The following is a 17,140-nucleotide window of genomic DNA, read 5'->3' on the forward strand; positions in this document are numbered from 1 at the left end:
TGAGCTCTTATTTTTTTCCTGTTAGGTATATTATATTGCCTCAACTTTTCCAGCTTTTAAACTTGCACATGACCAACAAAGTAGAGGTGGGCAAAACGGCTTACTTCAGTGATCGGATCCGAACCGGATCCATCACATTACTGAACCGGATCTTTTGAGCGGATCATCGACTCATAGTTATGAAATGAATGACCAAGCCTCCGAACCAAATGGGATTGCTTGATTCCAGTTTATTCTCTCATAAACAGCATGCGTCACTCATTCGCTTGATCTGTTATATAATACCCGTTCTTTTAGGCTCTTTCTCACAGATGCATGTCAACTAGTGACCCGGCTCTCTCTGTAAAAGATCCACGGCTCACTCGCTCACGTTATCGATACAGAGCTTTTGAACGATTCCGGATCTGATTGCCCATCTCTACAACAAAGTAGTCAAAACAGGTATAGATCGATGTGAGATAGAATCAAGACAGAGTGGCATCTCAATCACATATTATAGGTATTAATACATCATACTAGTGAAATATGCCTAATTACTATTCCCGAAGACGGCTAATAACAAGACAGACATCTACCCTATTGCTCCATATACTTTGGGAGCTACAAGCACACTAGCGCCACGAACGACTTCAGGGAATAACAACATGAATGAGTGAGCATGTGATGCTACAATTTTCGTGTATGTATTTGCGTAAACACGAACACAATCATGTTTTAATGTTCCTGTGAATCGTTGAGGGCGTTTCGACCATGTCGCCTGTAACAGGGTGGGAGCTGTCTGTCTTGTTATTAGCCGTCTTCGCTATTCCTCAAGCGGAGTGTGCAGGGATAAAGACGGAGGCCTCTTGACGGACGGACGTGAGGTGGTCGAAAGGTGGAAGCAGCACTTCGATCAGCACCTGAACGGCGTGGAGAACGTAGGCACGGGAGCCCACGGCAACGGAAGAAACGACGACGCCAGTGCAGCGGAGGACGGAAATGAACCAACTCCCACGCTGAGGGAAGTTAAGGATGCCATTCACCTGCTCAAAACCAACAAAGCAGCTGGTAAGGATGGTATCGCAGCTGAACTCATAAAGATGGGCCCAGAAAAGTTGGCTACCTGTCTGCATCGGTTGATAGTCAGGATCTGGGAAACCGAACAGCTACCGGAGGAGTGGAAGGAAGGGGTAATCTGCCCCATTCACAAGAAAGGCGACCATTTGGAATGTGAGAACTTCAGGGCGATCACAATTTTGAATGCTGCCTACAAAGTGCTATCCCAGATCATCTTCCGTCGTCTGTCACCTAAAACTAATGAGTTCGTGGGAAGTTATCAAGCCGGCTTCATCGACGGCCGGTCGACAACGGACCAGATCTTCACCGTACGGCAAATCCTCCAGAAATGCCGTGAATACCAGGTCCCAACGCATCACCTGTTCATCGACTTCAAAGCGGCATACGACAGTATCGACCGCGCAGAGCTATGGAGAATCATGGACGAAAACGGCTTTCCTGGGAAGCTGACTAGACTGATTAAAGCAACGATGGACGGTGTGCAAAACTACGTAAGGGTTTCGGGTGAACTATCCAGCTCATTCGAATCTCGCCGGGGACTGCGACAAGGTGACGGACTCTCATGTCTACTCTTCAACATCGCTCTGGAAGGTGTGATGCGACGAGCCGGGCTCAACAGCCGGGGAACGATTTTCACAAAATCCGGTCAATTTGTGTGCTTTGCGGACGACATGGACATTATAGCTAGAACATTTGGAACGGTGGCAGAACTGTACACCCGCCTGAAACGCGAAGCAGCAAAGGTCGGACTGGTGGTGAATGCCTCAAAAACAAAGTACATGCTGGTAGGCGGAACCGAACACGACCGGATCCGTCTGGGTAGTAATGTTACGATAGACGGGGATACTTTCGAGGTGGTGGAGGAATTCGTCTACCTCGGATCCTTACTGACGGCTGACAACAACGTGAGCCGTGAAATTCGGAGGCGCATCATCAGCGGAAGTCGGGCCTACTACGGGCTCCAGAAGAAACTGCGGTCGAAAAAGATTCACCCACGCACCAAATGCACCATGTACAAAACGCTAATAAGACCGGTGATCCTCTACGGGCACGAGACATGGACCATGCTCGAGGAGGACCTACAAGCACTCGGAGTTTTCGAGCGACGCGTGCTAAGAACGATCTTCGGCGGTGTGCAGGAGAACGGTGTGTGGCGGAGAAGGATGAACCACGAGCTCGCTGCACTTTACGGCGAACCCAGCATCCAGAAGGTGGCCAAAGCCGGAAGGATACGGTGGGCAGGGCATGTTGCAAGAATGCCGGACAACAACCCTGCAAAGCTGGTGTTTGCAACTGATCCGGTTGGCACAAGAAGGCGTGGAGCGCAGAGAGCACGATGGGCCGACCAGGTGGAGCGTGACTTGGCGAGCATTGGGCGCGACCGAGGATGGAGAGCGGCAGCCACGAACCGAGTATTGTGGCGTACTATTGTTGATTATGTCTTGTCTTAATGATGTTGAACAAATAAATGTATGTATGTATGCTATTCCTCAAATAACATTTAAGGCGAAACTGGATCCATTTCCTCACTTTTTGGTTTTTGATTTTTTATTAAATAACGAAGCGATATTTTCAACATCGGTTTTCGTGCACATGTAGAGTATGAATCAGGATATCTTCTGAATTTTTTACGCGAGAGAAAATGTTTTTCGTTTTTGCACAAACCATTTTTGAACAAAATTTCACTAAAAAATGGTTTCTACAAAAACATTTTCTACAGCGTAAAAAATTCAGAAGATACCCTGATCCATACTCTACATGTGCACGAAAACCGATTTTGAAAATATTGCTTCTTTATTTAATAAAAAATCAAAAACCAAAAAATTGAGGAAATGCTTCCAGTTTCGCCTTAACACTTACAGTGTATCAAACAATTGTCCGTACAGCAATTTTTTTGTCAAAATAATGTTTCCATCAAATGTTTATAACTTTTTTATACGTCAATCAAAACCGCTGAAGTTTTGACCAATCATGAATCATATATTACTGCTCCATTGGTAGAATTTTGAGCGAGATCGAAAAAGTTTTCTGAAAGTTAAAGGACTTTCACTAAAACTTATAAGATTTTTGAACGCATTTTTAAAGCATTATATCTCAATATATAGTCGATGAAACTTTTTCAATCTTTTTTTGTGTTACAGCTTATACCTAAGGCTTTCATATGCAGCTTCGTTTGAGGTTTTATATTCACTACAAAAAATATGAAAAATTTGCTTATGTAGTTGACGGTATTTAAAAAAATACCATATTTTGAACATATAATCTGCCAAACGTTTTCTACCAATAAAAGTGCATTAACTGAATGAAAAATGCATTGGACCTATTCTTCACATGTTGTTTAGTAGGTCCTGTATAAAAATGTTACATTAAGAGAGTTTAAAAAAGTTGAAAACATTTGGCACTTTTTTTGATCAAAATATGATAAATTTCCAAATAAAACTCTGAATATATACAGATTTTTCATATTTTTTGTAGTGAATATAAAACCTCAAACGAAGCTGTATATGAAAGCCTCAGGTATAAGCTGTAACACAAAAAAAGATTGAAAAAGTTTCATCGACTACATATTGAGATATAATGTTTTAAAAATGTGTTCAAAAATCCTAAAAGTTTTACTAAAAGTTCTATAACTTTCAGAAAACTTATTCGATCTCACCCAAAATTTTACCAATGGAGCTGCAATATATGGTTTATGTTTGGTCAAAATTTCAGCGTTTTTGATTGACGTATAAAAAAGTTATAAACATTTGAATGAAAATTTATTTTGACCAAAAAATTGCTGTACGGACAATTGTTTGATACACTGCACAGTGGGAAAAATTGAACCCGAAACACGACTAAATTCATTTTCTCAGCTGGGTAACGGGTTCTGCCAACGGCTGAGACCATTTTCGCTTGGAAAAAGTGTGCTGAATCGATTGGTGGGGGTCTCATTGGCCGGCGGCCTCACCCTGGCCAGCTAGAGGGCCGGAATCAACCCGAGTTCCTTACGGAAAGCAAAATCATTGTCATCCAAGAATATTTTCGCACCCTATATTTATTCGGAAGCCGCAAATCAGAAGTCAACCGCACTCCGGATAATATCAGTTGCATATTATGGTCCAATTGTGGTTCCGGAACAATCCGGGATAACCCGGAACATTAGGGTGGGGCTAATTTTTAAAAATCTCTCTGGGATATGATTTCCCAAATGGAAATCGATCGACTAGTCGAAATAAGTAAGCTGTACAAAAATGAGTGATTTTGGTTGATCTTCAGAGGTGGCGCAAAGGATTTAAGTGATTTTTTTTCTAGAGAAAATCTTTAAAAAACATTTCAAACTAAATTTTCAAACATAATTTTTCTAGACTAAATCGGTGAATTTAAAACCCAATTGGGCCAAATTTGTGCTCAAAATTGCGATATTTCTATTGGTTTCTGAGATATTTGAGAAAAATGTCGTATTTTGGTATTTTTTGGGTTAGATATCAAAATATGACATTTTTTTTTTCAAACATCTCAGAAACCAATATAACGCAATTTTGAACACAACTTTGGCCCTACTGGGTTCTAGAATCACCAATTTAGTCTAGAAAAATTATGATTGAAAATTAAATTTGAAACGTATTTTGAAGGTTTGCTCTAGCAAAAAATTTACTTTACCTTCTGGGATGCTTGCAGAATTCTTTTGGAATGCTTCTTGATTTTTTTATAGGATGTTTCCAGATTCGTTCCAGGAAGCTTTCAGAATCCTTCGGGTGTGCTTTCAAAATCCAACATGGATGCTTCTAGATTCCTTTATAAGCTGCTTTCAGAATCCATCAGGGATGCTTCTAGAATCCATCTGGGTTGGAATACTTAGAGAACTTCTGGGTACATTTCGGATTAAACAAATACTAGAAATCCGTTTTGAATTTTGAAATCAATTGTTATAAATTAATCAAACATTTTCAGTTTCTGAAAATTACCTGAATCTATCTCTGAAATACATTTTTACGGGGCTGAAATTATAGGGAACCATTCTGAATAAATTTCTTAACAAATCCTTAGAGAAATCGTGAAAAAAATTGGATCGCTGGATGATTTTCAGGAATAATCTGAATTGGATTATTGAGTTGCGTTGATCCGGAAAATACTGACTACATAAAACATTTCAATCGCATTTTAAAGCGCTTCTAAAAGTAATACTGGAAAAAAATATTATATCATTACCAAAAATATGTCTGGCCAATCTTGGAGATTTTTTTTTTCAAAACAATTTGACGGATTTGTGGTACGCAGGAGTAATAGATGTAATTTGAGATCGTTTTGTAAAAAAAATCTGGTCTAAATCTGGAATGATTTGCTGCAGATTCGGCATTAGAATTTATTAACAATTCCTCAATATGTTCCTGATACAAATCATAATGATTTTTTTAATTGATTTAAGAATATAGTAGCCTTGTGTTAGAAGTTCTTATACAATACACATTTAAAAAAAAATTCAGTTCAAATTCCTGTTGCAATTCATGTATCAGATAGGAGCCATTCTGATGGAGTTCATGATAGAATATTTAACGAGTATACCAGTCATAATTTAGTAATTTTGTTTATAAAAACTGCTTATTGGATTTCTGAATAACTTTTATCTGATTTTTTCGAGGGTTTAAATATTTTTGCTCTAAGGGTTTTATGAAAAAATAATGGCAAATGCTACTTTTGAAATTCCTAGCCATTATTTTTAAAGGATTCTGAAAATCATATTCCCTTATCAACCTCTTTATGTTTGTTTACGAGCTTTCATACAAATCTCTCGTTAAATTTTAACCTAATTAATGAAAATTTGTTTGCATATTTAAAAAAAGATCAATTTCTTACATTCATTGCTTCCAAGTATTTATATTTTAAAAAATATAAACTGATTTACAAATTGGAAATACTACAAAACTTAAGTTTAATTAACCCTGCTAAAACCTGGAAAACTTACAGAATTTCATTTTGTCTTATGAGTATGAGTAGATACCCTGGAGATGCTTCCCCAATTCTCCTGGGTTGCTTCCATAATCTTTCCGCGAAGGCATTTTAATGGATTTTTGAAGCATCCCTGACGAATTTTAGAAGCATCCCAGAAGGAATCTAAAAGTATCCCAGGAAAAGTTCGGGTGCATCCCAGAAGAACTCTGGAAGCATCCCAGAATCTGAAAGTATCACAAAAAAAATCTGCAAGCAACAAAATCTGCAAGCAATTCTGAAGGCATCCCAGAATGATTCTGGAAGCAATCCAGAGGAATTCTTGAAGCGTTCATAAAAGAGTCAGAAGAATCCTGGAAGCATGATTCTGGAAGTATCCCTGATATTATGTAATAGTAGGATTCGGGCAGCATACCTGAAGGACTTTAGAAGCATCCCAGAAAGATTTTGGAAGCTTCCCATGAGGAGTTTGAAAGCAACCCAGAAAAATTTTGGAAGCAGCCAAGAACAATTCTGAAGCATCTCAGTAGAAATCTGGTGGCATCCCAGGAAGAATCTGGAAGAATCCCGATTCTTGAAGCAACGTATAAGTATTCTGAAAGCAACGCAGAAGGATTCTGGAAGAATACCTAAAGTATTCTAGAAGCATTCCAGAAAGCTTCTGGAAGCATCTTAGAACGAATCTGCAAACATCCTATAAATAAGGAATCTAGAAGTATTCCAAAAGTAATTTGGAAGCTTCCCAGAAGAATTTGGAAAGCATCCTAGAAGGAATCTGGAGGAATCGCAGAAAAACTCAGGAAGCATCCTTAAAAAAAAAAACTGGAAGCATCCCAGAAAGATTCTAGAAGCAACCTAGAAGATATCTGGAAGCAACTCAGAAAGATTCTGGAAGTATCCCAGAAGGATTCTGGAGTTATCCTAAAAGGAATCTGGAAGCATCCCAAAAGAAATCTGAAATAATTCCAGAAAAATTTTGGAAACAAGCCAGACACAATCTGAGAGTACTCTGAAGAACTGGGGAAGCATCTTTAAAAAAAAAATCTGGAAGCATCGTGGAAGTTTTCTGGAAGTATCCCAGAAGGATGTTAGAAGCATCCTTGATGGATTATTAAAGCATGCCAGAAGAAATCTGGGAGTATCCTAGAAGAATTTTGGAAGGACTCTAGAAACATTTTAGAAGAATTCGAGAACCATCTCGAAAGAAATCTGAAAGCATCCCTGAAAGATTCTGCGAGCAACCTCGAAGAATTAGAAAGCAACCAAGTAAGAATCTGGAAGCATCCCAGATTGTTTCAGGAAATATCCCTGAAGGATTATGTAAGTATCCCAGGTAGATTCTAGAACCATATCTGAAGAAATCTGCAAGCATCTCAGAAGGAATCTGGTAACGTCCAAGAAAAACTCGGGAAGTGTCTCAAAAGAAATCTTGAAGCATCCAATAGAGATTCTGGGAGCAACCTAGAAGAATTCTGAAAGCAACTCAGAATAATTCTGGAAGCATCCGAGATGGAATCTGAAAGTGTCATGGAACAATTCTGGAAGCATCCCTGATGGATTCTAGAAGCATCTCAGAAGGATTCTTGTAATATTCCCGAAAATCTAGGAAATGTTCCAAAAGGAATCTGTAAGCACCCCAGATGGAATCTGGAAGTATCCCATAAGAACTTGGGAAGCATCCTGAAGGAAAACTGATAGCATCCCAGAAGCATTCTGGAAGCAACCCAAAAGGATTCTGGAAGCATCCTATAAGGAATATGGAAGCATCTCAAAAGTATTTTATAAGTAACTCAGAAGGATTCTTGACCCAACTTAGAAGAATTCTGGAAGCATCCCTGAGAGATTCCGGAAGCATTCCGGATTGCCGTTCAGTGGCCACCAATATAGTTTTGTTCAACCTGAATTAATTGTGAATTCTGTAGTATTTATTAAGCTGCAGCATTATTTAGATATACATAGTATAGGTATTCAGAGGAACTCGGAATTATCAGTGGCCACATCTTACCTCCAAACTGGCTAGTATTATCAAGAGAGTAAAAAATTCGAAGATTCAAAATGAAAATTGACATTCTCATTTTTTCATTCGTGCTTCGTCACATTCATTGTCAGCTGAATGCCTCTCTATTTTCATCCATACTTTCAATATGGGTATGAATGTAATGTAAATATCTATTAGAGTAAGTCTTCTGTATAGCAGCTTATAAAGGAATCTAGAAGCATCCATGTTGGATTTTGAAAGCACACCCGAAGGATTCTGAAAGCTTCCTGGAACGAATCTGGAAACATCCTATAAAAAAATCAAGAAGCATTCCAAAAGAATTCTGCAAGCATCCCAGAAGGTAAAGTAAATTTTTTGCTAGAGCAAACCTTCAAAATACGTTTCAAATTTAATTTTCAATCATAATTTTTCTAGACTAAATTGGTGATTCTAGAACCCAGTAGGGCCAAAGTTGTGTTCAAAATTGCGTTATATTGGTTTCTGAGATGTTTGAAAAAAAAAAATGTCATATTTTGATATCTAACCCAAAAAATACCAAAATACGACATTTTTCTCAAATATCTCAGAAACCAATAGAGATATCGCAATTTTGAGCACAAATTTGGCCCAATTGGATTTTAAATTCACCGATTTAGTCTAGAAAAATTATGTTTGAAAATTTAGTTTGAAATGTTTTTTAAAGATTTTCTCTAGAAAAAAAATCACTTAAATCCTTTGCGCCACCTCTAAAGATCAACCAAAATCACTCATTTTTGTACAGCTTACTTATTTCGACTAGTCGATCGATTTCCATTTGGGAAATCATATCCCAGAGAGATTTTTAAAAATTAGCCCCACCCTAATGTTCCGGGTTATCCCGGATTGTTCCGGAACCACAATTGGACCATAATATGCAACTGATATTATCCGGAGTGCGGTTGACTTCTGATTTGCGGCTTCCGAATAAATATAGGGTGCGAAAATATTCTTGGATGACAATGATTTTGCTTTCCGTAAGGAACTCGGGTTGATTCCGGCCCTCTAGCTGGCCAGGGTGAGGCCGCCGGCCAATGAGACCCCCACCAATCGATTCAGCACACTTTTTCCAAGCGAAAATGGTCTCAGCCGTTGGCAGAACCCGTTACCCAGCTGAGAAAATGAATTTAGTCGTGTTTCGGGTTCAATTTTTCCCACTGTGCACTGTATTAATTACTAATCCATATTTTTTCCTCTTTGTATTGTCTCTGCCTTTCTACCAACTGTTGCATGGTTCGAACCCGTGTGGACAAGCATGGAATCCCCAAATCTTTCAGATAAACACATAGAACAACTTCGAACAGGAACACTCTGAACATTCCGGTAGGTGCTTGTAATCCCCGGAAAGACTCTCAGCATGTTTTCTTTGCGGTGTCTGTTGCAGACGACTCTCCTCAGCATTTGACAAACAGAGCTCAATTGAAAGCAGGGAGAATAGGTTATTCTCCCTGATTGAAAGCATCATCACCACATACGTACACCCTAAAACGAAACAACACAGGCTTGTGTACAATGTACACAGGTTTGTGTACAATGTACACAGATTTGTGTACTACTAGATCAGCCTCAACCCCTGTGTCAAATGTACACAGTCACTTTTCTGGCTCTAGCGCTGGTATGGGAGCAAAGTTCATAACTAATTTTCTCTGAACGATGACATGCATTATCAGGAATCGATCAGTGCAAAAATAATTGTAAATTTTGTTTTCATGCCAGCGCTGGAGCCGGAAAAGTATCTGTGTACATTTGACACAGCGGTGAGGCTGATCTAGTAGTACACAAATCTGTGTAACTTCTGTAACCGTGTAAGTAAACAAATATAAAATGCATTATCTCATCTCTGATTCTCAACATGAGCCAATAACCAATGTACATATACAGCTGGATACTAGATTTTTATCGGAGGATAGGAAATTGTTCTTTAATTAACTTCAGTAATAATTTAATTAGAGCCAGGGTGCAAAATATTCACAGTCATTGACTTAAAACAGAACGATTTTTTTTTAATTTCTGCACTCAATATTCAAAACAAATATTCATTTCCGCTTTTCCTCTTCACACAGTCAGTCAATTCGTAGTCATTGAATATGAAGCCGATCGTGAAACATCTTCATAATTACCTACGTTTATGGCTACGATTCCCACCAAAAACATTTTACGATAACACTAGTTTACAGCATTTTTGAACTCGGTAAGCTGATGATCATTTTTGGTGTAGAATCATGCCCTGAGTTCGAAAACGCGAAGGAAAAAAAAAAATACAGTAGGGCGGAAATTTTTTCGACTTTCCATACAAGGTTGATGATTTGAAATCGATTTTTGTTCTATTTTTAAGCAACGTCGCTCACTTCACACATCTCATTCTCCGTAATCAATGCTCCGATTGAGCTGATTTTTTTACTGTAACTCGCCTACATATGATATGTCAAATAAACGTTGAGAAAGAATTTTTAGATTGTTTTTTTCTTATTGAAAAAAAAAAATACATTTCTTCACATATTTTTGGAAAATTGGCTAAAATTTAAGGAGATCGTCCCAAAAACTCGTCAATATCTTGAATTTCATCAATCTGACGCGGAACCTGCATTCCGATGATCGAATGGTATTGTATTCAGCTTTTAATTTATGGAAAAAGATTTGAAATTGGTTGAACAAAACGCAAGATACTTGAGTTTTAGTAAATTAAATATTTTTAAAAGTTCTAAAACTCGATATTGAGCTAAAACTCAAAAACTACTCTACTTAAAATTTTTTGAAGCGCGATTTCGAAATCAGTGCTAATTTGTACTTCAAAAATTTTGGTCGTTGACAGAAGTTCACGACTTTCGTTTTATTTTGTAAACTAGTGTAATCGAATGTAACATAATCTATGTAAAGCACCATCAAATGTAATTGAAATGCTAATATTTTATCAGCAATTCAACACTTTGTAAGATGTTTACAAATATTTATTGACCTTTTATTCAGCTGACAAACGAGTATCGACCAGCTGACTATGAATATGCAAGCAAATGAATTACGCGTCTGCTTGAAAATGTTGTGCACTGATTAGGGTTGCAAAACGATGAGTAGATAAGGAGAGCGTCCAACATAGTTCTGGTCCTACTAAGTCCCTACTCCATGCTTCCTCGGGCCAAGCGATGACAAACCCCGCTAGCTAAGAGTTAAGTTCAGCCTGGGCACTGTTGTTCTTTTGACTTCAGCTAGATTGAGGAGGTACGTATCGAGCGTCTGTTCGCTAAGGAGGTGCGACTCAAACAGCGTCTGTTCTGGCATTCAGCGGCTGAGTATGAAATGCTCCTCCACCGGAAGCTATACCTACGGTGCCAGCCCCACCACGGTGGATAGGGTACCTTAGGCCAACAACCTACTGTTCTCGAAACCCAAGAACCGTTACAGAAACCGAGAATGAAAGATTATGAACTGCTTCAACGGCAACGACTTTTGGCACGACACCGGACAAGAATTGGAGCTTGAAATGTATTAACCCTAGCCCAGCAGGGTAACTGGCACAAGCCAATGAAGCATGCCGTATATTGCTTGAGATCCTAGGGCTGAGCGCCGTTGGCCGAACTTTGGAGAACATAGATTGGCGTCGGGTCAAATTCTGATATACTCTTGCCTACGAAGCAAACACGCTCCTCGTCATCGTGGAGTTGGTTTCCTGCTCAGTGTCCATGTGCATGCTACGCTACCTATTAATGAGAGGATTATTATAGCCAGTTTCAGAACACGGGTTCGAAACCTTACCATGATCCAATGTTACGCGCCAACCGATGCTGCCGAAATGCAAGACAAAAAGAACTTGCCAACTGAATGCTGTCGTGGATAATATTCCGAAGTGTGATATCAAGATCCTCACGGGCGACTTCTACGCGAAGGTTGGATTCGACAACTCGGACTATGAGCACGTCATGGGACGTCATGGTCTCGGAGAAATGAACGAGAACGGAGAGCTGTTTGCAGAGTTTTGTGGCAACATGACATGGTGATTGGGGGATCGCTTTCATTGCACAAAGTGACATGGGTTTCCCGTGATGGCGTCACGGAAAATCATATCGACCACATTTGCATTAACCGAAAATGGAGACGGAAACGGAACCTTCTTGATGTACGGAACAAACGTAGCGCCGACATTACGTCCGACCATCATCTCCTAATCGGCGTGATGCGATTGCGCATTGCGAGGATCCATCGACAGGAAGAGAGAATCGGGCGCCGGTTCATCACACGCCGACTGGAAGACGCTGCTGTGAAAAGCTCCTTCGTCGAGAAGCTGGAGAATCGTGTTGCAGATATTCCGGAAGGTAGAATCGTAGAAAGAGCGAAGAAACGCCAAAGCACGCCAAAGCCCCGAAAGAGCGAGCAAAAACACGAGGAGCCGAAGCCGTAGTCCGTCAACGATAATTCGGCTCTCGAGAAGGAAATGAAGCGCTTATGTAGGCGGGACAAAAGAGCGTGGGCGGACTCCCTAGCCGACTAAGCTGTAAATACTCGTGACACTCGTCTCCTCTACGCATGATCCGCCAAGGGATCGACGCATTACCCGTGTCAACACCGAAGCTCCATCATTGCAGGAGATAGAAACAGCCATCCGTAGCATGAAATCGAACAGGGCCCCAGGGGTTGGTCGCATATCAGCTGAGATGCTCAAAGTTGGCCCCGTAGTATCCGCAACTACTACATCAATTATTCTGCAACATGGCATGGGAAACCGCGACATTTCCGGTTGACTGGATGCAAGGCGTCTTAGTAAAGAAGTGAACGACTGACTGCAGTTACATCGATGGCGGTTGAATTATGGCCATTGAAGAAAGTATTTGAACCGTCGTTTAGGACAACTAGATCTGATTCTTCGAAGAGGTCCAGGAGAGCGATTCCTCTGGGATCAGACCGATTTCCGCCCCATACTGTGTGGTGGGCGTTCATATCTCCAAGGCATATCACAGGTTCAGGAGTCGATTCTAACAGGCTGGAAACCTGACAGTCGTTCACTTCTTCCCAAGTTACAATGGCGTGTTAATGCAGATCTCCACGGGAGCGATCACCATCCAATCCATATATATATCTCCGCCACTCCTCCGGCTGTAACACGACGTCCTAAATGGCTATATGAACGTGCGGACTGGGATATTTACGACACTTCGGTTTGTGAAACACTCCAAGTCCGCAACCCCTGTAACATCACTGATTTTGCCGAACTGATACGCGGAGCCGCGGAAATCGCAATTCCACGAACAAGCAACAAGCACAGACGGCGGGCCCTCCGTTGGTGGACTGAGGAGACACGTGTAGCAGTTAAAGCTAGGCGAAAGGCACTACGCGCCGTCAAACGTCTTCCGCCTAATCACCCCGAAAAAGAAAACGCCCTCAGCCGCTACCGAAGGCTGCACATCCAGTGCAGACAAATTATCAGTGACGCGAAGCGTACCAGCTGGGAAGAATTTCTCGATAGCATGAACGCTTCGCAGACTTCTGCAGAACTGTGGAATCGAGTAAATGCCCTTAGCGGCAAGAGAAAATGCACTCCAATATCTCTCCAGATACAAAATCAACAAGTTTCCGATCCGGCTATCGTTACCGACTGCCTGGGAGAATATTTCTCAGGCCTGTCGGCTATAGACACCTATGATGACATCTTCAAGCGCCGCCTAAATCCCTCGACATCCTCCGTTAGTAATTTCCACGTACCGTTTGACTTCAGAGGAACAGCGATCAACCAACCTTTCTCATTCCAAGAACTACAATTTGCCCTCAGCAGCTGTAAAGGTAAATCAACTGGGCCCGATGGAGTCGGATACCCGCTGCTTAAAAAATTACCTCTCCCCGGAAAAATGAAACTGTTGGACCTTTTTAACAAACTTTGGCTATCGGATTCTTTCCCCCCCGAATGGCAAGAAAGCCTCGTCGTTCCCATTCCCAAAATCAACGACCCCACACGCGGACCATCGCACTTCCGCCCGATTGCCCTCACATGCTGTCTCTCCAAGGTGATGGAAAGAATGGTCAACAGACGATTGAAGCAACAACTCGAAGCCGATGGTCATCTTGACCACCGTCAACACGCCTTCAGGACCGGCTTTGGTACGAACAGCTATTTTACCACCTTGGGTGATGTTCTCCATGACGCCTACTCCAAAGGACTGCACACCGAAATTATATCGTTAGATCTCTCCAAGGCTTTCAATCGCACTTGGACCCCTCTGGTACTGAAGCAACTTGCAGATTGGGGTATGTCCGGACACGTACTCCATTTCGTTAAAAACTTTCTGTCGAATCGCTCCTTCAGAGTTGTAATTGGCGACAGCTCATCCAAGTCCTTCGCCGAAGAGACAGGTGTACCTCAAGGAACCGTTATCGCCGTCACCCTATTCCTGGTAGCGATGAACGGAGTCTTCTCTAATCTTCCCAGTGGTATCTACATTTTTGTGTATGCTGATGATATCCTGCTGGTGATTCCTGGACGAACCCCCATTCGCACCAGAATAAAAGCTCAAGCCGCTGTCAACGCCGTAGTTAAATGGACATCCTCAGTCGGGTTCACCCTATCTGCACCTAAAAGCGTACGTTGTCATATCTGCAACACTGGTCATCGAATCCGAGGTCCTCCTATCACGATTCAAGGTCAGCCCTTTCCACTGAAAGAAACTGTCAAAACCCTTGGGGTTTTAATCGATAGAAGGCTTTCATTCAAGCAACATTTCGCTTCCGTTAAGGCCAGTTGTCGTACTCGGCTCAACCTGGTGCGTACAATCTCACGCCCCCACCGCTCCAACAATCGGGCCGTTCGTTTTCGAGTAGCCCGCTCTATAATCGACAGTCGTCTGACCTATGGATTAGAATTGACCTGCATAGCCACCGAAAAACTCCTCCAAGTCCTCACACCCGTGTACAACAACTACGTAAGAATCATATCAGGTCTGCTACCGTCAACTCCGGCGGATTCTGCGTGCTCAGAAGCAGGTGTACTACCCTTTCGCCACCTTATATCCGCAGCCATCTGTAGAAAAGCCGCTGCTTTCGCCGAGAAAGCCTCAGGAAATGAAAGGATCTTCCTCCTCTCAGAGGGGTGCAGAATCCTCCGCACGGTAGCCAACGTAGATCTCCCCCTGGTGGCCAAGATCCACTGGCACGGAGACAGGAGTTGGCATTCAAGAACACCAAGAATTGATAGCACAATTAAGAACCGTTTTCGAGCCGGTGATAATTCAGTCGTACTACGGGCATCAGTACTCGACTGGCTTCGAAACAAATACCCAAACCACCTCCACAGATATACAGACGGTTCACTGTCGAGCCGAGGTGTTGGCATCAACCCCCTGAAGAAAGCGTTAGTTCTTGAAGCCGTCGCCTTTGGTGGGGCGCCACGGGTTTGTTTACGAAATATCAGTCTGCTGACCAATCTGATACGTGCGGAAGCGAACTTTGTCGTGCGAAGATAAAATCGTGATCGAAAAACGATCATTTCCACATATTGTTCAATGGGTTTAGTGTTCTTTGTTAAATTTACAAGACGCACAAGTATGAAAATACATTTAGCCCATGTTAAACAACACTAAAATCAATTAAATGTAAATGTCGCGGAAGCTCAAACAGAAAAATCACTATGTTTTCAGCTTTATGCAACCGCCAATTCAAATTAGCACCACGTCCAGCACCAAATTTTTGGCTTCAATCCAGTTGTATGTGGATGACAGCCGTTTCATGGGGTTGGTTGGCATCGGTGTCTCCGGGTCCAATATCAACACAAGCCTCAGCATGTCCCATTTGTGCTCCATCTTCTCGGCCGAAGCTGCCGCCATTCTCATCGCGATCACCATTCCAGCAGATCAGCCCATCCTCGTACTTACCGACTCAGCTAGCGTGGTATCGGCTCTCCAGGCCGAGTCTCCTGTGCATCCATGGATTCAGGATATTATCCGGCTTGCCCCACCAAACACAACTATCGCTTGGATCCCAGGGCATTGCGGCGTTCCGGGTAACACCACAGCTGACCGTCTCGCTGGGGCGGGTCATGCTGCACCGATGTACACCGACAAGGTCCTCCTTCATGACGTCAAAAGATGGATTACCAAGATTTTCCGCGAACAATGGGAAACCGAGTGGTCCCAAAGGGACAACACAGCCTATCTACACAAGATTAAGCCGGATACCGGACCATGGACGGACCTGGGCTCGCTGAGAGAACAGCGGGTTGTATCCCGTTTGCGGACCGGCCATACACGCCTTTCACATAGCATGGGAGGTCCCCCCTTTCACCGGACATGTCTCATATGCAACACCCACAACACGGCTGAGCACTTTCTGTGTGTCTGCCCCCAATATGAAGTGCACCGCGCAAGTAATGGTCTGACTGGCAGCATCCGTAACATCCTGTGCAACAATACATCGATCCTAGCCAGCGTCATCCGTTTTTTGCAAGATTCTGGGCTTTATAGTCAGATCTAATTCTGTTTTTACCCTAGTGTTAGTTCATTTTTGGTTGTTCTTTATTTGTGTCATAATTGTAACGAAATTTGCGAGCCACTAGGTTGGGCTTGGTAGGATAACATTTTTCCTACCTGACTATGGTGATGAACTAGCCATCGACGCTAAAAATCACCCTAATAAAGAAGAAAAAAAAAAAAAGTCTTAGTAAAGGTGCTTAAAAAGATTGACCTGACTGTATGCGATAATTAGCAGGGTATCATGATGCTGTGCATCGTTCTCAAAGTTCTTTGCAAAGTAATTCTTAACCGGATACAGGATACAGGATAAAAGAATGACGCTACTCGCCGGTGGCAGCAGGATTTCGTGCCGGACGATTTCCAATGAATTCCAAGAGTCTTTCTACCTGGTGTTCATTGAATACGAAAAGGCTTTCGACCGTCTCAATCATATGGTAAGATTGATATCAACGTCAACAAGACCAAATCGTTGGATGTAAACACGGTCAACCCTTCACGATAGCTCAAGATTCACGATAGCTGGTCAAGCAGTAGAGAATGGTGAAAGATCTATGGTGAAAGCTTTGAATATGTTGGTAGCCAAATTTCAGCTGATGGTGGCACCGTGATCGACATAGATGCACGGATCAAGTAGGCGAGGGCTGCTTTTGTGAGCAATCAGATTAGTCGATGCACCAAAATCCGAATTTTCAAC

The 17,140-nt window shown here is 41.9% G+C and overlaps 1 protein-coding gene across 1 annotated transcript; it reads left to right on the top strand.

The window, feature by feature from the left end:
* The first annotated feature begins 15,757 nt into the window (after positions 1-15,757).
* Positions 15,758-16,447, top strand: LOC134289572 (uncharacterized). Its single transcript, XM_062855572.1, has one exon. It carries the CDS (start codon positions 15,758-15,760, stop codon positions 16,445-16,447), a length of 690 nt encoding a protein of 229 aa, XP_062711556.1.
* Positions 16,448-17,140: the final 693 nt, after the last annotated feature.

Source organism: Aedes albopictus, chromosome 1 (genome assembly GCF_035046485.1).
Source record: "Aedes albopictus strain Foshan chromosome 1, AalbF5, whole genome shotgun sequence".
Taxonomy (NCBI): domain Eukaryota; kingdom Metazoa; phylum Arthropoda; class Insecta; order Diptera; family Culicidae; genus Aedes; species Aedes albopictus.